This window comes from Perognathus longimembris, chromosome 1 (genome assembly GCF_023159225.1).
Source record: "Perognathus longimembris pacificus isolate PPM17 chromosome 1, ASM2315922v1, whole genome shotgun sequence".
NCBI lineage: Eukaryota > Metazoa > Chordata > Mammalia > Rodentia > Heteromyidae > Perognathus > Perognathus longimembris.
This window is the reverse complement of record NC_063161.1, coordinates 67,951,047-67,974,953: the sequence shown is the minus strand read 5'-3', so window position 1 is coordinate 67,974,953 and position 23,907 is coordinate 67,951,047. Positions and strand designations below refer to the sequence as shown.

Below are 23,907 nucleotides of genomic sequence, written 5' to 3'. Positions count from 1 at the left end.
TTCCAATTAACCACTAGAAAACTGCAAATGTCAATGTGGCTCAAAGTGATATAATGCAACCCGTGTGCAAAATAGCTAAGGGATGATGTCTAGGCCCTGAGCTGAAGCTCCATGACTGACCAAAACAAAATACAGATAGATTGGATGAAGCCAAGATATACACAATAAAATTCACATTAACATGGTGAAAGTTCTAAGTTGAACACTACTGTGGTATCAACACGGCACACGTGATTAAGGGCCATTTACACAGTGAAGGAATTCCCACTGTTTAAACTAATAGTTTACTAGCAAATGCTGTAGATTCAGTTCACACCTTCTATACATTGATCAAACACATAGGATTCATCTTAAACTTTATTTTTCCATTTATGTGTTTTATCCTTGAAAACCTGCCGAGAATTTCTATCTGACTTTAACAAGATAATGTAACACTTGGGGGCAAAAATGCAACCCAGGAGGCCTGCACTAGAGACCAAGATAGAGAAGACCTCCACAGCTACCATGACCTTCCCCTTGGCACTGTGGTAGACAGGCAGAAAGGTGAGCCACACACTGCAGAACACCAGCATGCTAAAAGTCAGGAACTTGGCTTCATTGAAGGTGTTGGGCAAGTTCCTGGCCAGAAATGCCACAGTGAAGCTAGCCAGGGCCAGGGAGCCCAGGTATCCTAGGACACAGTAGAAGGCAGTAAGGGAGCCCTTGTTGCACAATATGATGATGTGGCCATGTTCAGAGTGTGCATCTGTGTCAACGAAGGGAGGAGATGATCCCAACCAGATTCCACAAAGAGTCACTTGGATCAAAGTACAGATAGGGATTATGAAGTTAGGAGCCCCTGATACAAGCATCCACCTCATCCTTCTCCCTGGAGAAGTGGCCTTGAATGCCAGAACTACAGTCACAGTTTTGGCCAAGACAGTAGAAACACCCACAGTGAACACAACTCCAAATGTGACCTGCTGCATGATGCAGGTGACTGTGTCAGGACGGCCAATAAAGAGCAAGGAACAGAGGAAACAGAAGATGAGGGAGATGAGAAGAATGTAGCTGAGAGTTCGGTTATTGGCCTTGACAATTGGAGTGTCTTGGTGTTTCACAAAAATCCCAAGAACAGCAGCAGTGAGTATGGACAAGCAGAGAGACATGCAAGCAAGAGTCATGCCCAAGGGTTCTCCATGAGCCAGGAAACTTTCAGCCCTCAAGAGGCACTGGTTTCTCTCTGTGTTGGCATACAGATGATCTGGACACTTCACACACTGCTCCATATCTGGTGAGGATCACAAATAACCATTAGTCTACTTTCAATAATGCACTTTTTTCAATGGAAACTTGAAACTCTCTTCTAAGAGATAAAACTAACATGTTAATATTTGTGCTCATAAAAGTTTTATGAATTCATATAAGAAATGTTCAAAGTTAACATGAAGATCCACCTCACCCAAGTTAGAATGACAATTATCAATAAAACTAACAATAAAATTCTGGTGGGGATTATGCCAAAAAGGAACTCTATTACACTGTTGGTGAAATGTAAACATGTTGAACAACTCTGGAAAGCAGTAGGGTGGTTACTCAGAAGACTGAACATAGAGCTAATCTATGACCCAGCAATCCCATTCCTGAGCATTTAGCCAATAGACCACAAATGATACAACACCTTGGCTACCAAGACAACTATGTTGATTAGTGCATTGTTTACCATAGCCAAAATATGGTATAAACTTTGATGTCCCTCAGTGGATGAATGGATCAAGATAATGTGGTATATACATGCAATGAAATTCTGCTCATCTATCAGGAAGAATGATATTTTATCATTTGTAAGGAAATGGAATGATTTGGAAAATCTTATATTAAGTGAAGTAAATCAGAATCAAGAAACATAGGTTTCGCGGTTTCCTTTATTTATGAGTGAAATGTGTCTATAAATGCCTATAAAAAAGCATGAATGTGCCTATAAATCTAAAAGTAAACATACTGAATGATATATATGTATATATACACATATAAATATATGTACATACATATTATTCCATTTGCTTATTCATTTCATATATTATTATGTGCACAGATACACACACACTGGGACATGATGAATTCTGTAGGACTCTAAGTATTCACACACTGCAGCCAAAGGAGAATATGCATGAGTATTTGAAAAAGGTTCAAGAGCTATGAGCATATGATCAAATAAAATAATATTTTTCCAAATAATTATTTATTTATTGTCAAAGTGATGTACAGAGGGGTTACAGTTTCATACGTAATATTTTATGAGCAGGGTGCTGGTGGCTGTCTGTAGTCCTAGCTACTCCGGATCCTTAGATCTGAAGATTGCAATTCAAAGACAGTGAGGAAAGTCTGTGAGACTCTTTTCTGAATTAAATCAAGGAAAAAGACATGCTGTTGTTCAAGTGGTAGCGTGCTACCTTTAATCCAAAGAAGCTCAGGGACAGCATCCTGGCCCAGGATTCCAGCCTCAGGACTAGGGGAAAAAAAATTAAATGAACCTCAAGAAAAGGAAGCAAGAGGTTTTTATAGTTGCTGATGTTGCTAATATTGTTTTCTTTTATTTTGTCTTGTTGGTTAGTTGGTTTGTATGTAGGAAAAAGCAGGAGGCACAGAAATGGTGGAAATAATGGTGAACAAATACAAGAGTGGTACTCACTTGACACTGTGGAAAATGTACTTTATGTCTTGTGGGTGGGAATCAGAGGAAAAAACTGGGAGAGAATGAGAGAAGCAAGAAATGCTTCAAAAAGAATTGTACTCATTACCTGATTTCTTTTTATTTTTTAATGTAATTATATTGTCAAGATGGTGTACAGAGGGATTACAGTTACATTACATAAGCTAACGAGTACATTTCTTGTTGAAAATTGCTACCCCCTCCCATTACCTCATTTATGTAACTGTAACCTTTCTGTATATCACCAATGTTATAATAATAAAAATAAAATTTGAACAAAAGAAATGTTCAGTGTTGTTTTATTTTACTGTTTTCTAAACCAAAACCTCACTCACTACATAGAACCTTTTATATTCGGGGACTACTGTAATTATTGAGAATGTGTCATTTTGTCATTTTTAATATCCTAATAATTTTCTACACTATTTAATGCTTCTATAATATTCATTATCAGCACTATGTGCACAACTCCTAAACCCCATTGAAAATTGCTTATATGGGTTACAATTCTACATATATATCTCTGTGAAATATTAATAGAAGCTCTGGAGCGCGACCTTGAATTCCTGACATATATTTTTCTCTTTTCCTCACCTGTAAAAAAGTGGGGAACAAAAGATCAAACCACTCTTTGAAGCTCTAACATCATGCTATCCACAAAACCTGTCTATTTCTCAAACCAAATTCAGCTTCTAAGCACTTGCTCTGTGTTCTTACAGCAGTTTTGTGCATTGTGTAAATGATCCATGTTTTCCTTGTTTTGTAAATGGAATCTAGAAGAACACAGAGACCATACCCTTAATGTGGCTTTGTGTTAATATTATAATAAGTATTACTGAGTATCAAGAAGTGAATTTTCTTGAGATAACCACACACACATTGGTCTAAAAAAAACGAATGCCCAATGTAATTCGAGGTCATGATTTGTATAATTTCAAGAAACAATATCAACAATTGCTAGAAACTTTTTTTTTTTTTTTTTTTTTTTGGCCAGTCCTGGGCCTTGGACTCAGGGCCTGAGCACTGTCCCTGGCTTCTGCCCGCTCAAGGCTAGCACTCTGCCACTTGAGCCACAGCGCCGCTTCTGGCCGTTTTCTGTATAGGTGGTGCTGGGGAATCGAACCTAGGGCCTCGTGTATCCGAGGCAGGCACTCTTGCCACTAGGCTATGTCCCCAGCCCCGCTAGAAACTTTTTAAGAAAGGGAAGCTTTGGCTCTGCAAACTTGATTTCTTTTCATTTTGCTTAATCAGAGGACATTAGGGAGAATTTCTACTTAAGTCATGGACTTACCTGTCCCATTAGAAATCTCATTCTCTGGGCAAGGGACACAATCAAAGCAACAGGCAGCCTTTTCCTCCTGAGCAGATTTCCTGAATCCAGAATCACACCTCTCACTGCAAACTGAGTAAGGAGTCTAGAGAAAGTCAGGTATATGTTGGCAACTATTCAGACTTATACATATCACACCAAAATAGTTGTTTTCTTAGCAACTGGATCATTAAATGCAATCTCTACACACTTAAGGTCAATCAGTTGATCAGATATTTGTTAGACACTGCATATGTCATAATCACCAAAGGCTTACATGCTACAATCATGATCTGTAGCTCAACGTACTATTGGGAAGTGTTGAACCTTTAAGAGGTAGAGCCTAATGCTAAGACAGTCATTGATGAACAACCCTGTGAAACTTCTTAAATTTATTATGTGTGTTGGAGGAGAAGGGTTGGGCATGCATGCTTGTGCTACTCATTGGGCTGGAACTTTGGGCTTGAACACTGTCCATGAGCTTTTTTTGCTCAGGGCTATCACTCTACCAAATTAGGCTCCAGGTCAATAGTTCAAGCATTTTGTGGTAAATTGAAGATAAAAGGCTCACAGATTTAAGTTGATTCTTATGTATTTTGTGAGGCTATTGCAAAAAGAGTTGCTTTCCTAATTTCAGCCTTTCTCTTCTCATTGTTGGTATAGAAAAAAGCTACTGTTTTTTGTGGATTAATTTTGTATACATGTACATAATGTACATGATTAATTTCTATGGAGTTATCTGCCTCAATCAGAAAGAATGACATTGTTCCATTCATAAGGATATGGAAAGACCTGGAAAAATTATATTAAGTAAAGTAAGCCAAGCCCAAAGAAAAGTAGGTTGCATGGTTTCCCTCATTTGTAAATAGTAGGATGTGTCTAAAATATTCTTAACAGGGTATCTCAACAACCTGACTGCTTTGTGCATAGGACCATTTATGATGAAACCTGTCATCATGAACTCCAAGATATGGAGCAAGAGGTTATTATTATATCCTATACATACCTTTGGTTTCTTTCATTTATCTTAGTGTTCTCTAGCTTATGTCTTGTATGCAAGATTAGTTGACCGGGAAAAGGGAAAGGGAATCACAGAAACAACAGATTAAAGGATGAACTAATGCAACAATGATACTCACTTGACAGTAGGTTGAATATGGACCTTGAAACGTGGAGTGGGGACAAAATGAGGGACAGGGTAACAGTGTTTAAAAACAAATGTAATCATTACCTTGCTTATGTAACTGTAACTCCTCCTGCTTATCACCTTTTCAATAAAAATTAAAATATAATTTAATTTAAAAAACAAATTAATATTTAGAAACTTAGAATCCATATGTTCATTTTACATCCAAGATCCATCAAATAAGAAACTTCCTCAAGCTGAAAGTAATTATTCAATGCTGGATAATTAATTAGATAAAAGGGGATTAAAATCTAGACATTATTTTGCTTCTATGTAGTTCAAATCATTGTGGTAAGCCCAACTCACCTCAACACTTCCTATGGCCCACTCTATCATATTTTCAGATATTAACAGTTGGTGACCATGTGGAGCATAGGAAGAAAATATTCCTACTTTCACCTTAAATTCAAGACCTTCTGGAAAATTCCAATTGTTCACAATGTCATATTCTGCTTCTAATTTCTCTTTCTTATCCAAAATCACTTTGTCTCCAGCAGGATTATGAAATTGTATCTTTCTCAGAAAAGGGTGCAACTAAAAGAGATACATCTTATGATGAAGTGAATCCAAGCGTTAACACACAAAACATGAATTCTACAATGCCCCTCATTGTCTTTAATTCCTGATTTATATTTTTGGATTAAAACATACACCACATGAAGTAGAACAAAACAAGTCTATAGAAGACTAAAATAATGTTTCTTATTTAATGCTATTTACTCTAGAAGGGATCATAAGCCGCTTTCAAGACTAGAAACTAGCTCCATGTAAATAGTCATGAATGAGACAATTCGACATTGAATAACTACAGATTTTCAGAACTGCTTATTTATGAATATTCCAGGAGTTCCAGTTGGCTAAATTAGTAGTACCTAAAGTAGAATTAAATCTTCTCATTTCCTTTGTATGTATTTTATGACTATCTAGGAACATCCATCTGGCTAAATTGGTATAACCTAGATTGGAATTAAACAAGCTCATTTATTTTTAGGTATATATTGATTAGTATTTTATGCATGGAGAATGTACATTGTTTTTTAAAATTTATTATTTTCTTTACGTGTTCTGTAAAAGTATTCAATAAATGAGTTTATGGATACCATACACCTTGATCAGTGTCATCTCTTAAATCATTCTTCTCTATCTTTCCCAGTCCCTCAACTTACTTTCTGAACACAAGATCATTTATGTATTTAGGTACAAAAAGAACCCAGAATCTTTTGCTATTTAAGAAACTCAGCAAAGGCTAGATTTACAAGTTTAAAAACAGTTGTGAGTACTGAGGTCATTTGTAACACACACACACACACACACACACACACACACACACAGAGTAATGGGAACATAGAATGTACATGAATTGTATTTCCTCATTTCCACTGGCATATTTTTTCTTAAAGAAAATAGAAACATGGGTCTCAAGAAACCTCAGAAACATTTAAACTAAGTTTATTTTGGGATTCTTTAAAATTTGAACATATTTAGATTCACTTAGTTTTTGGTTTGTCAATTCCAACAAAGAAGACATTACCTGTGCAGGAGAAGGCACCATCCATTTCCCATTTCCCTCTGTTTGGTGAAGAAGCATCTTGTGAAGTGCATGAGCCACAGCATACACAGCATTGTATATATTGTAACTCTCATCAGTCATGGTCATTTCAAAAAGGTGCCCAGGCAGCCATTCCATGGAGGCATCCTGTGGACAGTTCTCCCATGTAATACAGTCAGATTCAGAATATGAGCAATTAAAAGACAGAAACCACAACCTAGCAAGGAAAAAGTCTTCTGGGTATTTGGAAGGATTAACTTCCCTGACATAATGCTTAAACCAAGAAATGTCTGAATGATGATGTAAAAACATGAGAGGGATGTGGGGTGAGCCTAAGAAGAAATATCTTCTACTGAGGGGTAAATCATTCTGTGAATTCATAAGCCAAACTTTGCCTGTCCTTAAAAATTGCCCAAAATATAGCGTTAAGTTTAGTAGGTATTCATTATCAACATAAATGACAAATACATTTGCTGATGATTTATATATCTGGTGCTGGAATTTCATATAGTTTGTTACTTCGAAAAACATATTGCTTGAAATCACATGCTCAAAGGCGACACAGACTCTGTTCTTGGCCATCTCTTCCTTGAATTCTGGAATTATCCACAAGCCACTTTCATCTACTGAGATCAACAACCCCACCCAGTTCCATCTGAAATGAATCATCAAGAAGGCCATGGCAATGGCTAGTGTTGTGTCCTTTGGGGCCATCTGATAGACAGAAGGAAACTTGCTTTGTTCACTCAAGATATGATCGAAAGGCCCAAAAGTAAGCTAAAGGGAAAGAAAATTAGGGAGTCTGTAAGAGGATTCCCATCCTTCACAATCATACTTACATTAAAAAGAAGCTTAAGTAGGAGGCAGGAAGGGATTATTTAGTTTTTGTAATTCTGAAAAACAAATTTTAAATTTTTAAATAGTTGTACAAAGGTCTTTAATTTGAGTGTATCAGATTCTGTATGCAATGTCTGTTAATCAGTGTATCTATGTCTGCTATTCTTCCCTCTATATATACCATTCCTACTCATTTCATCACTTTAGAATTACATATGTACTTGAATAATACAACTGTATTTGCCATCAGTCCTCTCTTCCCCACACCATTCCCTTTATACTTACCCCTATTATCAGATAAAACATGTTTCAACTTCCCATTGTTCGTTGTTCAGAACAATTACACCGGGGCAATATACAATTCTGCACAATAGTCTTCAGCCAGCATATTCGTGTATATGTATTAATGATCATGTACACATTTTCATATTTATTTCATTTTGCATGTTCATATTTTAAGTCTAACTTCCACATATGCGAGAAAACCTTTCCATGTTATCTTTCTCAACCTGATTTCATCCACAAAATATCTTCCCTTTTTTTTTCCAGTCCCGAGTATTGAGCTCAGGGCATGAGCACTCTCCATGTTCAGTGCTACCACTCTACAACTTGAAGACACAGGTTCACTTCTAGCACTTTGCTGGCTAGCTGGAGATTAGTCTCTTGGCCTTTCCTACTGGAGCTGACTTTGAACTATGATCCTCATCTCATCCTCGTGAATAGCTAGGAATATTTGTGTAAGCCACCAGCACCTGATTAAGTTCAAATTCTTATTTAATTGTTTTTAATTTCACACTTTCAAAGTTGTTTCCAACTTCCTGATCACTTTCTACAGAATTTTTTCTTAGGCTATCAGCCCCAGGTCATTCCCTAATCAGCTCCAATTTTTGCATCCTCTCTTAAACAATGTAAAAATCCAACTATGATTATGGGTTTATCCTTTAATATCGTAAAACTTGATAGTTTCTATATCTTATCTCTTCCTATCACCTGTAAAAAGCACCAAAGAAGACTTCTTTTCACATCTGCATCCCTCCTGTCCTCACCTGTGGAAACCTGTAGAGTTCCAGCAGTGTCCCAATCTGGGCAGATGTTATTCCTGATATTCCTGTGAGTGCTGCTACAGAGTTACTTTCTCTCATGCAAGTGTAATTAGGGATCTTGTACTGCCCAGAAAGCCAAATAAATGGGTTCTCAAGTGTTGACCAAGCTCTGAAATCAGCATTATAGACATCAAATCCTAGAGTCATGTTAGGTAAAATATCAGAGTTCTTGTTGATTTCCTCAACAACAAAAGCCAAGGCCAGAACAAATTGGTAGTTCTTGAAGACAAACCTGCACCATAGACATAATAAATTTTTCATAAGTAATTCAAATTTTGTCTTCAATGCAATGACTTGGATGAGTTTAATCTTTATTTCTTTGCAAACTGGACATGTTGAGTAATTTCTCCCTTTTGAGTGGAATGGTAATGCTGTGTCCACACAAATGCTTGGAAGCATGATTTTTCTCTTTCATGTGCAGTGTGCTAAAAAGTTTAGTTTCCAATAAACAGGAAATAGGCTTTCAGGTGACATCAAATATTTTTTTGCCTTGATCTTGGTAAAACTAGATGTTCCCAGACATGTAAAGTTAAGAGAATATATCTTTAGTAGATCTACTCTAGAAGATGTATTAAAGGAATTGTTAAAATAAAAGGGATCATTAAATGTGGATACATACAATATACATGATAAACAAGCAAATCTTTGTTTCATCAGCCACCCAGATTATGTTATATGTTTATATGGCAGGTGATGTCAAATAGACTTTCTAAACAATGAAAAGTGAGAAGGTCACAGGTCAATGATAAAAGGGTCAAATCAGCAACATGACTTAGCAATTTTAAATGCATATTTACTCATTTTCCAAGCACTTCAGTACATGAAAGAAATATTAGCAGAAGCACAATTTGTCACTGCTAAAATTTAGAATCAACCCAGATGCCCCTCAGTAAAAGAGTGGTTCAGAAAAATATGGTACATATGCACAATGGAATTCTATACCTCTTCAGAAAGAATGACATTGCCCTATTCATAAGGAAATGGAAGGAATTGGAAAAAATTATCCTAAGTGAAGTGAGCTAGACCCCAAAAAACATGGACTCTATGGTTTCCCTCATAGGGAATAATTAGCACAGGTTTAGGCTAGTCACAGCAGAAGATCACAAAAGCCCAACAACTATGCCCTTATGAACACATAAGATGATGCTAAGTGAAATGAACTCCATGTTATGGAAACAAATTTTATATCATTGTTGTACTTATTGTCAACATGCCATGTGAAACCGCACCTTATTTCTGTTTCTCTCATATTCCCTTTCTGTGGTTGTACCCCCACTATCACTATATTTCACCTGAGTACCCTGGATACTGTATATATGTGTATTAGAACTAGGAAAGGGAAATATCAAAAACCAAGAGACAAAGGATAAAAAGACAAATGATTCAAGAAGCAATACTTCAAAATCATTTGGTGTAAACCAACTATATAACTCATGGGGGAGAGGGAAAGAGGGAGGGAAAGGCAGGGGGAAAATAAGGGAGGAGGTAACAAGTTGAGCAAGAAATGTACTCACTGTCTTACATATGAAACTGTAACACCTCTGTACTTCACTTTGACAATAAAGGGCAAAAAAAAAAAAGAAAACAATAAAATAGAAGATAAGATGGAAAAAAGAAAATATTAGCAGAAAGGAGAGATAGTGTCCAATACCATCATTGCTAAAGAATATATATAGAGAAAAATGAATATGGATTCACCAGAGAGAAATTTCACCCTAGATCAAGCGAACCTCACACATGTAGAACATTTTACCCAGTTTCTAGATGGAACATCTCTTCTTCACACATGAACATTTTTCTAGATAGAACAAAGAAGATGACCCAACCCCAGCCTCAAACTTTTTAAAATATTGGAATATTCTTTAACATATATTGAGACTACAGTATAGCAAAACTAAACATTAACAGTAAAGGTGGGAAAATATACATATACACACAATTTAAATGAATTATTTTACAGCAACCAATGGGCCAAGTCAAAATTAAAGAAATAAAAAATGAAAATGAAAGCAGAATGCCAAAATCCTTGGATATTGCAAAGAAAGGGTAAAAGAAAAAAATTTTGCCAGTCCTGGGGCTTGACCTCAGGACCTGGGCACTGTTCATGAGCGTCTTTGTGCTCAAGGCGAGTTCTCTACCACTGGAGCCACAGCAGCATTTCTGACATTTTCTTTCTGTAATCAATTGGAGAAAACAATGTCGCTGACTTTTCTGCCTGGGATGGCTACAGACAATGATCCTCAGATGACAGTCTCTTGAGTGGCTAGGATTGTGGGCATGAGCCACCAGCATCTGACATTTTTATTATTAAGTAATTGTCCAAAGAGGTCTTAATTTAAAATGTTTGTGATTGTTGACAAACAATACCCAACTCTGTGGAATCACCTTGGCTGTCAAAGTGTTACGGAATGAAATGAAGGTGAGTTTTCTTGAATCATAATGGTGACATCATATTTGCAAGAAAACACATAGAAATATAGATCACCCTGTTAAGCAAATTAAGCCATATCATGAGTACAGGTGCCATATTTTCTCTCCTATATATAATTTAGGAGAAAATTAGAGATATGTAAGGGGAAACAGAACGTTGAAGGAAGCCTAACTTACTACAAATAGAATGGGTGAATATAATATAAGTATGAGACATGCAATACCAGATACAGTTAATGAATTAGCTTGCATGGCACAAGTAATTGTAATAACAACTGAAAAACATTACCATGTTGTTGTGGGTGTAGAGCTGAGTCAAAACTTCCACCCACTGACACCTAATTGCAGTGGTAAACTTATGGCAGACTTAATGGATGACACACTACTCTCATTAACCTGCCACATCCATATACTTTGCTTTCTGATTACCAACAACTCTTCATACCTTCAAGTATCAAAGAAACATCCACCTGCTGAACCAAAAGATTCAACGTGTCTATATAAGAGCACTAATAATATCATTCCAGTATAATTAAGAATGGCAGGTAATAGAAAATCAAGTGAAAGTGGAGAAGTAGTGGAGTTTAAGAAAACAAGTATCTAGGAGTGATAGGAAGAAGCAGAGTTCAGATCCTTTAATAGTTCAGATTTCTTCAAGAGCTGCAAAGGGATGAATTGATTATTCTGCCATCTCTGCCCCCCCAAATGTGTGCAGATACCTCAAGCTACACTTGTCATGCCAACACGTGGAAAAAAGGTGAAATTAATTGATAGAGGCCAATGTATATCCTACAAAATTAAGAGTAAGGGAAGGGTTGGATAGGGGAAGATTGAATGAGAGTGATGAAATGGTTGACATTAATAAAGATATATTGCATTCATAAGCTACTTTTTTATATGGCAACTCCTTTAGTAATGACTTTTAGCTTGCAATGGATATCAAATCAGATGAGACAATTTCTAGAAATTTCTTCTTAGCCATTTATTAAAGAGACCAGAAACTCAGAGACAGACCACACCTATGAGACAGACCAGAACCTCAGGATGCACATGTGCACGAGTAAAGGAGAAAAAAAATCTAGGGCAGATAAAATTCTCCCATGAAGGAAGTCTTATTGCTGGAATACCTGGCAGCTGCTGGAACACGCAATAAATCTTACATAAAATGAAATACAGTAACTGCATCTCTAAAGTACGAATTTGTTATCAAACTCAAAATATATGTCACTTCATACTTATTAAATAAAATATAGACCAGTGGCCTATGGGGAAGAAAATCTATATGCAGCCTCAAAACAGAACTCTTGCCACTGACCTTGGTTGTTAGTAATAACATGACTTCTTCTTCTGCAAAGGCAACTGGAATGGAGGAAATAGAGGGACTCTGGGATAAAGTGAAGAGCTGACAAGATTGGAAAGGAGAAATCCTATGGAAGGAAATCAGTCCTCTACTATTAGCACACAGAAAATCCCTCAAAAGGAGGTCAGTGTATACAGCGTACTAACTGAAATGCAGTAGATTTGAGGAAGAATTCAAATAGTGTAATTCCTTAGACAGGAAAATAAAACACTGGGAAACAAGAACTCAAAAGCAGTGAGGTAAGAGGGAAGTGGTGAACAAATGAAGAGGAAAAGAGTGGGAGAATGCAGTTGATAATCCAATGTATATCTTATAAATTTAAGAAGAATGAAGGAAGGTATGGGTGGGGTAAAATGCATGAGAATGTTGAAAGTGGTAATATTGATCAAGATATATTGTAATGATAAACAGCTTTGTTCAATGACAACTCCTTTGTACAAGTACTTAAAGATGATGATGATAATAATAATAATGATGATTAAAAAAACAAAACAGATGTTTCTAGTGCAATAGAGTTCAGGGTAGAAAGTATAGAGAACATTGAGATGTTCGCCCAGAATTCCTTCAGACATTGTCCATCCTGGGAACAAAATACTAAATGAAAATCAAACAATGAGTTACTTACTGTGTGTTCTCTTCTTGCTTAGAAGTATCACTGGTACTCTGAACTCTTCCCAAAGTGTAAAGAGGGAAAAACCCAGCAACCATCATGTCTCCATCCATATGTGCTCTCTGTTTCATTCTAGAAAAGCAGGCAGTGTCAGCCAAGATGCTGACAAATGGGGGAAGCTGGGAAAGGATTAAAAAAGTCAAAGGAAACATCACGGAAGCATCTGTCAAGCTGGAATTCTGGCTGGAAGTGGATCCCACAGTGTCAGGTGTGTGTGTGTGTGTGTGTGTGTGTGTGTGTGTGTGTGTGTGTGTGTCTTCTCTTTGGGTGAGTACATGCAGATGGGTCTTTAAGGACAGAGACAGCCACTGTAACCCACCATTTTTTATCACACCCTCATCTACGGCCCAGGAGAGATGTGTAAAACTCTCAGCCCTGGGGCTCTGCATCTGAGGCCTTGAATCCAGAAGAAAAACACAAGTTGGAAAACATGTTGACAGATCCTGTTCTCCATGTGCTTTGATTTCAACTAAGACCACAAATAGTGGGGCCCCAGAGATGAAGTTCCTTTTTTAAATAATAATTATTTATTGTCAAAATGATGTACAGAGGGGTTACAGTTTCATATGTAAGGCCATGGGTACATTTCTTGTACAATTTGTTTCCTCCATCACTTCCCCACCCCCCTCCTCCTTTCCCTCTCCCCCCACGAGTTGTTCAGTTGGTTTACATCAAATGGTTTTTCAAGTATTGCATTTGGAGTCATTTGTCTTTTTATCCTTTGTCTCTTGATTTTGATATTCCCTTTCACTTCTCTAGTTCTAATACCAGTATATACAGTATTCATGGTACTCAGATGAGATACAGTGATAGCACCGGGACAACCACAAGAAGGGGATACAAGAGGATCATCAACAAAAGAAGCTACGGTTTCACATGGCATGTTGAAAGTAATTACCATGGTGATATAACACTTGTTTCCATAAAACAGAGTTCATTTCATTTAGCATCATCTTATGTGTTCATAAGGGCATAGCTATTGGGCTCTTGTGATCCTCTGCTGTGACTAGCCTAAACCTGTGCTAATTATTCCCTATGAGGGAAACCATAGAGTCCATGTTTTTTGGGGTCTGGCTCACTTCACTTAGGATAATTTTTTCCAATTCCTTCCATTTCCTTATGGATAGGGCAATGTCATTCTTTCTGATAGAGGCATAAAATTCCACTGTGTATATGTACCACATTTTCCTGATCCATTCATCTATGGAGGGGCATCTGGGTTGGTTCCATATTTTAGCTATGACAAATTGTGCTGCAATGAACATTATTGTGCTGGTGGCTTTTGTGTGTTCTTGTTTGTAATCTTTTGGGTAGATGCCCAAAAGTGGGGCTTCTGGGTTATAGGGGAGCTCTATGTTTAACATTCTGACGAATCTCCATTCCGCTTTCCAGAGTAGCTGAACAAGTTTACATTCCCACCAACAACGAAGTAGGGTTCCTTTTTGGCCACATTACCTCCATTTGTTATTGTTAGTTTTCTTGATAATGGACATTCTTACTGGGGTGAGGTGGAATCTCAATGTTGTTTTGATTTGCATTTCTTTTATGGCCAGTGATGTAGAGCACTTATTCTTGTTTCTCTTGGCCATTGTCATTCCCTCATCAGAGAAGTCTCTTTTTAAGTCTTTAGTCCACTTGTTGAGGGGGCTGTTGGTTCTTTGAGGTTTTGTTTTGGAGGAATTTAATCTTTTTAGTTCTGTGTATATTTTAGATATGAGGCCTTTGTCCATTGTATGGCCGGTAAGGATCTTTTCCCAATCTGTGGGCTTTCTGTTTATCTTGTAGGCTATGTCCTTTGCCCTGCAGAAGCTTTGCAGTTTGATGCAGTCCCATTTGAGAGATGAAGTTCTCTTTGACACATATGGTCCCTGATCTGTGCCAAGGAAGTTTTTGCGTGAAAGCTATTTGGGATGATGTAACTTCGTTGCATCAGAAGATGACATGTCAGGTACATGGTGAAATGGCCAGAAAAAGTCTAACCAGTAAGATGCATCACATCCAGAAAGTTGCTTCCTATACCAAGTGTCCATAACAGTCACAGAATATTGCTGGTTGATCTAGGCAGTATTCCGTATTCAGATGCCTCCAGAAATGCACGAGAGGAAGCAATGATGCTGCTGAAACCACCAATGACACATCAGTAACTCCACGATAATACAAAAGTTGAGTTGTACATTTTCATTCTGAAATTGGACCTTGAAACAGGTACTTTTTACTAAAGCTTCTAGCATGGACCAAGGTATTTTTATGATGCACGGAAAGAGTGAAAGCATTGTGTTTCTATTTACGAATTTCTCAGAAAATATACTTATGGAGGAAATCCTCTTTCTTTCAAAAACCTAAATCCATATCAAAACCAACTTTTTTATACTGGTCAACATATATTAGAACCAATCCCAGGCAAAGACATCTGAGGTCCTGGTGAACAGAAATATTTCATGGCATAAATATACTGTGTCAAGGCTGTAGTGTTGGGTGTATATTATGATACATTTGCACTCTGCATGAGAAAATAAGTCACAGCATACATTAAGAAACAAACAACATATATTCTTTAAAGTTCATATGGCTCTTAAAAATAAAACAAAGGAATTTAAAAATGCATTTCGAATGAAGTTGACACTGGTCTCTTATACTTGTACATGTGCAGTATGTGGGACTTTTATCCCTTATTACTTAAAATTTTAGAGGTATATGGTAGATCTACAGAGGTCGTTAGACATGCACATTTGCAAATTAAATTATTCCCAGTCAGCTTCACAAGGTGGTAGCACTGGATCACATAAATCAATGGTTTCTTTAATTTTTTATTGTTGTTATAAAGGTGATGGACAGAAGGGTTACAGTTATGTAAGTCAGGTGAATAATACATTTCTTTTTGAACAATATCACTTCGCCCTCACTCTCTGCCAGTTTCCCCCTCCCATTCATGCCCAGAAGTTGTGTAGTTTATTTTCAAGATAGTGTCTAATGATTAACACTGATGTATAAATTGTGGTTTCTTAAGAAACCTACAAACTGATATCCATAGTGGATTCATGGAATTATATTCATATGCCTAGTGGGAATTTGCACCAGCATATATTGTGACCTTGATGATAGACCTTGTGACTGGGGTGAGATAAAATTTCATGTCGTTTGACATTGCATTTTTTTTCTTTTGGCCAAGTATGTTCAGCATTTTTTTTTTTGCCAGTCCTGGGGCTTGAACTCAGGGCCTGAGCACTGTGCCTGGCTTCGTTTTGCTCAAGGCTAGCATTCTGTCAACTTGAGCCACAGTGCCACTTCTGGCCTTTTCTATATATGTGGTGCTGAGGAATCAAACCTAGGGCTTCATGTATACAAGGCAAGCACTCTTGCCACTAGGCCATATTCCCAGCCCCACTATGTTAAGCATTTATTATATTTCTTTGATGTTTATTCTTCTCTCAGTTAATTTGCCATTTTGCTAATTGATTTGTTGGTTCTTTGTGAGTTTCGTTTCTGAGCTTCCTATATATTCTGGTTATGAATCATTTGCCAGATATTTAGCTGGAAATTATTTCTGCAGTCCATTTATACAGCCTACTGATTGCTTTACTGTGTTAGAATTGTATTATGATGTAATCCTATCTGGCAATTCTTGTTTTTCTTTTCTGAACTATTGAAGTCTTCTTTAACAAATTCAGTATTCTAATAGAAACAATTTGTCACCTTTTACCATTATAATAAAACAAGTTTCTAAAGTACATAGTTTTGTCTTTCCCTTGGTCTAGACACAAACTAAAGAACAAATCATACCTCCAATATATTAATTAACAATTCTAAACTTGCTTGGCATAGTGGCTCAAGCCTACAATCTAGCTCTTTGGGATGAGAGAGATAATCTTTGGACAGCTGATATACTAAATAACAATTGGAAATCTTACTAAATATTATTATTAAGCATATATTAGATTTATGATTTGAAATTATTGTGTTCCATTTAAAATTTTTCAGCATTTTAAAACAATATTATCAAATGACATGCTTTTTAAAATATTTGTTATTGTAGAAGTTACATACAATTACATGAGATGTGCAATGCATACAATTCTTTTTTAACCATGTCTCCCCTTCCCTTGCTGTCTCCCAGTTTTTCTCTCCTATTCTTACCCATAAGACCTACATTACTAATGTAACATAATTCAACATTTTTGAGCAAGTGTAGGTGTGGTTCAAATGGTAGTAGAATGCTAACCTTGAGTAAAATGACCAAGCAACAGCCTGATGTTCTGCCAGTCTAATGTACTCATATTGACCTCACAAAGAAATAAATTATTAGCCTGAAGGAAATCTCACTGAAAATAACACAGGACAGTGGACTGGAGGTTCTTTCAAAAACTAAACACAGATCTTCCCTACACACCAGCCATACTACTCCTAGGCATCTATCCTGAACATCATGAGCCAGAATATGGTAAGAACATCTGCACATCCAGATTCAATGCTGCACTATTCATAATAGCCAAGGTACAGAAACAGCCCATATGCCCCACAATAGATGAGTGGATCCCAAAAATGTATTACCTATATGCAATGGAATTTTACTAAAACAATGCCATTTACAGGGAAATGGATGGAACTAGAACAAAGCATGTTAAGAAAGGTAAGCCAAGCTCAGAGAGACAAATGGTGAATGTTCTCTAATATATGGAAGCTACTTCTAAAATGCACTGGGACCTGAGAAATTATATGGGATTCTAGAGACTTACACACAGAAAACAAAAAGTGGATACTCTCGATAGAGAATCACAAAAGCACAACGCCTAAGTTCCTCTTCTATTTGTATAAAATAATATACATTCTAAAATGAACTCCAACATACAGAAACAAAAGGCTTTTTTTCTATCAAGTTTTTTTCAGTTATTCTGTCTTCTTTACCTTATATATGGTGTAGTGAAGTATATATGTTCAGGAGGGTGGGGCACAGACCTCAAGGAAAAGGGTGTGAAAACTGCAGTAGTGGCACTCATTCAACACTGCTGAAAGTGAAATATACAAATCATGGGTGGAGATATGAAGGAGGGACTGATAGATGACATTTCAGGAAAAGAAATGTACTCATTACCTGACTCATGTAACTGTAACCCCTCTGTACATCATCTCAATAACAACAAAGCAAACTTTAAATGGAGAAAAAGAAATATAAAAATGTTATCATTTCCTATATAATGTTGCCTCCAAGAGGTACATGCAGATATTGTCCATCAATGTATTGTGAACGAATTATCCAGAAAATGTGATATATATACATATACACATATATGTATATATTATTAAATTCTATGTTTCCATCAGGAAGAAAGAATGGCATTGCCCCCATTTGTAAGGAAATGGAAGGATTTGGAAAAAAAAATATTGAGCAAAATAAGCCAGACCTACAAAACATAGTTTTCATAGATTCCCTCATTTGTAATAATTAGAATATGCCAATAAATCTATAAGTCAACCCAATGGGTAGTCAAACACAAAAAATTACATTTGGATACGATAAATTAAACAGAACTCTAAACATTCACACAGTGAAACCAAAGGAGGATACTCTTAGGACAGGATCACATGGGCTCAATAGCAATGTGCATATGCTCACATATAATGATGCTTATCATCATGAACTCCAAGAAATGGAAACAAGAAATTTGTTTATTTTTCTTGTGGCACTTTTAATTTTTTCTGTGGGTTTTTTTACTTTTGTCGTTGTTTTTTAAATTTCTGTACATTTTTGTCTTGTAAGTATAAAGTAAGTTGATCTGATTTCAGGAGGGGAAGGGTAAGCACAGAAACAGTGTGACAAAGGGTGAGATAAGTCAGCAATGATACTCACTAGACACATGATATTGGAAGTGATGTAGACAACTTGGGAAGGAGAGGGATCAGGAGGGGAAAATTCAGAGAAAATAAGGGAGGGTGTGACACTGTTAAAAAAGAAACGTACAGAAAACGGCCAGAAGTGGCGCTGTGGCTCAGGTGGCAGAGTGCTAGCCTTGAGCAGGAGGAAGCCAGGGACAGTGCTCAGGCCCTGAGTCCAAGGCCCAGGACTGGCCAAAAAAAAAAAAAAAAAAAAAAAAAGAAACGTACTTGTGTATTTGTATTTTTCCAGTGGGGTCCCTGATCTTACAGATATGAGTCTCTTCTCTTCTTTTTCTTGTAAGTCTTGGAAGGGGTTTGTCAATATTATTTATTTATTTATTTTCTCAAAGAACCAGCTTTTAGTTTTATTTATTTGTTAAATGGTCTTTCTATTTTCAATCAGATTTATCTCTTCTTTAATCTTTGTGATCTTTCTCCTCCTAGTTGTTTTAGATTCAATTTTTTCTTGTTTCTCCAGTCGTTTTAACTGCATCGTGATGTTATTCACAAAGGATAGACAAATAATTATAAGGAACTATTTCCAGAAGACTTACTAAGGACCAAAAATTTTACAGAGATGCGGGCTGGGGATATAGCCTAGTGGCAAGAGTGCCTGCCTCGGATACACGAGGCCCTAGGTTCGATTCCCCAGCACCACATATACAGGAAGCGGCGCTGTGGCTCAAGTGGCGGAGTGCTAGCCTTGAGCGGGAAGAAGCCAGGGGCAGTGCTCAGGCCCTGAGTCCAAGGCCCAGGACTGGCCAAAAAAAAAAAATTTTTACAGAGATGGATCAATTCTTACAGAAGTATAAACTGCCCAAACTGAATCAAGATGAAATAAACCAATTAAATAAACGAATAACCTACAGCAAGATACAGGATGTAGTCAAGAGCCTTCAAACAAAGAAAAGCCCAGGTCCAGATGGATTCACCAATGAATTCTATAAAGCCTTCAGTGAGGAGCTAATATCAATACTCCTGAAACTCTTCCGTGAAATAGAAACAGAGGGAGAAATCCCAAACTCATTCTATGAAGCTAATATCGTACTTATCTCCAAACTAGGCAAAGACCCAACAAAAAAGAGAATAACAGTCTAATATCACTAATTAACACAGATGCAAAGCTCTTTATGGGAGAATTATTTCTCTGACCAGTGAGGGACTCAGCCTCGGCACAGATATTCTGATGCCCTATTAGCAAACTAATGGGCCAATGGGAAAACATTTCCATTAAAGAATTTCTTGTGTTTGTTGGCTGAAAGAAACAATTTGGTCATGAAACTCCTCTCATGAATAGAGAGTCTCTAGGGAGACTTGTTTGCCTAACTGTTCAAGGGAAGGGCTTTTACAGTATGTAAGGAAGTCAATTGTCAAGATAATGAGCTTTGCAGAAACAGTAGCTTTGCCTTGACTGGTCTGATTCTTTGTTGTAGTGATATCCACAGCATTGCATTGATATGTATATCTTTCTGTTTTACTTTTATTTTTGAGGTTGTAAACTGATTTCTAACACTATATAAAACCTGGCCCTCCAAAAATAAAATGTGCATTGGTTCACTCGCCTTTCCATCCCCAGTGTCCTGATTTTCATCATTACAGTTCCTGGGTTCAAGCCCCCAGAGAGGGCTATTACAGTTAACCCCCACGCAAGGCTGCAACTGCTCCTCAACAAAATATTAGCTAACAGGATCTAGAAACTGATCGAGAAAATTATACATCATGACTAAGTAGGCTTCATCCCACAGATGCAAGGCCGGTTCAACATCCACAAATCAATAAACGTAATTCACCACATCAACAGAGCTAAGACCAAGAACCACATCATCATCTAAGCTGATGCCCAGAAAGCCTTTGACAAAATACAACAACCATACATGTTAAATCCCTGGAGAGAATAGGAACAGAGGGAACATTCTTTCAAACAATAAAAGCCATATACAAGAGACCAACTGCTAATATATTAAATGGGAGAAACTAAAACCATTTCCCCTAAAATCAGGAACAAGACAAGGATACCCACTCTCCCTGCATGTATTCAACACAGTGCTGGAATCCCTATCCATAGCAATAAGGCAAGAGGAGGACATCAAAGGGATCCACATTGGTAAAGAAGAAATCAAACTATCCCTATTCTCAAATGACATGATCTTATATCTGAAGAACCACAAAAAACTCAGTCCCCAAACTCCTAAAACTAATAAACCATCTTGGCAAAGTAGAAGGATACAAAATCAACCCAAAAAAATCAGCAGCTTTTCTGTGCACCAGCAACGTACAAGCAGAAAAAGAAATGATAGAAATAATACTATTTGCAATAGCTAAAAGAATAAATTACCTAGGAATTAACCTAACTAAAGACGTGAATGACCTATTTAATAAGAACTATACAAATCTAAAACGGGAAATCAAAGAGGACGCCAGGAGATGGAAAGACCTCCCATGCTCATGGGTAGGCAGAATCAATATAGTGAAAATGGTCATATTGCCCAAAATGTTATACAAACTCAATGCAATGCCCATCAAGATCTCAGCTACATTGTTCACTGAAATAGAGAAAACAACCCATAAATTCATATAGAATTTCAAAAGACCTAGAATAGCCAAAGCAATTCCAGGCAAAAGAAGCAGCACAGAAGGAATCACAATACCAGACCTCAAGGTTTATTATAGAGCCATCATAACAAAAACATCCTGGTATTGGCATTAAAACATACCCGAAGACCAATGGAATAGGATAGAAGACCAGAAATAAAGCCGCATTCTTACAGTCAGCTGATATTTGACAAAGGAGCTAAAGACATATAATGGCAAAAACATAGCCTCTTTAACTACTGGTGTTGGGAAAACTGGGCAGCCACATGTAGAAAACTCAAAGTGGACCTTAGCCTATCACCATGCACCAAGATCAACTCAAAATGGATTAAGGGCCTCAACATCAGACCTGAATCCTTGAAACTATTGAAGGACACAATAGGAGAGACATTAGAACTTATAGGCACAGGTAGGAACTTCCTGAACATAGTCCCAGGGGCACAACAGATTGGGGAGAGAATCAACAAATGGGACTACTACAAATTAAAAAGTTTCTGAACAGCTAAAAACATAGCCACCAAACTAGAAGACAGCCAACCATATGGGAAAGGATCTTCACCAGCACAGCAACAGACAAAGGCCTAATATCATTCCATCATCTACAGAGAACTCAAGGAACTAACCCCTTCCAAACCCAGGAAAACAATTATTAAATGGGCAAAGCAGATAAAGAGAGACTTCACAGGAGAAGAAATAAAAATGGCAAAGAACCATATGAGGAAATGTTCAACATCCCTGGCAGTAAAGGAAATGCAAATAAAAACACCCTGAAATACCATCTCACTCCAGTTAGAATGGCCTATACTCTTTAAAAGAAAATTATTAATTAAATTTTGTTAACAAGGTGCTCTGCAAAAGGGGTACAGTTACATAATAGGGCAGTGTGTACATTTCTTGTGATATCTTTTTTTAAGTTATTTATCTATTTATTTATTGAGAACCCATTTTGTTAGGAGAAAAAAATCACATTCCATGAATATCTTGCTACATTCCACATCTTGTTAAAATTTGCATGTAAAGATTCTGTGCAATGTTCTTTTTTTGTAATTTATTTATTAATTAAAATTTTTTTACAAGGTGTTGTGCAAAAAGGGTACAATTACATAGTAGGGCAGTGTGTACATTTCTTGTGATATCTTACACCCTGTTTTTCTTTCCCTTCCCTAGGTCAGGTAGACATATATACAATACGCAATGTACCAAGAACATATACAGTAGCCATGTGGCCTACGCGGAAGAAAATTCGCCTAGGGCTTTAAATGTAATGTCGACAATAGACAATAAGTTGACAATAGTCTTATATGAACGTACATACATAGCTTTTGAGCTATTGTGATCCACTGAGAGGTCAATTTTTGACCTTTATATGTTGAGTAGTTGTTTGGTTTTAGTTACATAATGTAGGGTCGCTGACCCAAACCCGTGGGAAATACCATTTGACAAGAAGTTTTTGGTTTCACAGACCTGGGTCTCTACTGTCTCCCCCTCCCCCCACCTTAACAGTCATATATCAGGGAGATCATGCCCCTTTGTTTTCTGTGTTCTAGGCTTGTCTTGATCAACATTATTTGTTCAAGCTCTGACCATTTCCCTGCGAATACCAATATTTCTAATCACTATGTAGTATTCTATTGTGCATAGGTACCATATTTTTTGTCTCCATTCATCTGTGGAGGGGCATCTGGGTTGTTTCCATATTTTGGCTATTGTGAATTGTGCAGCAATTAACATGGAAGTGCAGATGTCTTTTTGATATCTTGTGACCTGTTGTTCAGGATAGATGCCTAGGAGTGGTATGGCTGGGTCATAGGGTAGGTCTATGTTGAGCTTTTTGAGAAACCTCCATACTGTTCTCCAAAGTGGTTGTACTAATTTGCACTCCCACCAACAATGGAGGAGGGTTCCTCTTTCCCTGCATCCCCTCCAGCATTTGTTGTTGCCTGAGTTCAGAGTATAGGCCATTCTAACTGGAGTGAGGTGGTATCTCAGGGTTGTTTTTATTTGCATTTCCTTTACGGCCAGGGATGTTGAACATTTCCTCATATGTTTCTTTGCCATTTTTATCTCTTCTCTTGTGAAGTCTCTCTTTAGCTCCTTTACCCATTTCCTAATTGGTTTACTGGGCTTGGAGAGGCTTAGTTTTTTGAGTTCTCTGTAGATGACATATATTAGGCCTTTGTCTGTTGCTGTGCTGGTGAAGATCCTTTCCCATATGGTTGGCTGTCTTTCTAGTTTGGTGGCTATGTCCTTAGCTGTGCAGAAACTTTTTAATTTGTAGTAGTCCCATTTGTTGAGTATCTCCCCTATT

At 37.1% G+C, this 23,907-nt stretch overlaps 1 protein-coding gene across 1 annotated transcript; it reads right to left on the bottom strand.

The window, feature by feature from the left end:
• Positions 1-350: 350 nt before the first annotated feature.
• Positions 351-12,809, bottom strand: LOC125350240 (vomeronasal type-2 receptor 116-like; the record flags this gene model as incomplete). The annotated part of the gene is made up of 7 exons (XM_048344637.1): positions 351-1,270; positions 3,984-4,107; positions 5,494-5,721; positions 6,719-7,513; positions 8,620-8,908; positions 9,986-9,994; positions 12,781-12,809. Coding segments are annotated over 7 exons (2,394 nt in total), but the record flags the coding sequence as incomplete, so codon positions are not given.
• Between the last annotated feature and the right edge of the window lie 11,098 nt (positions 12,810-23,907).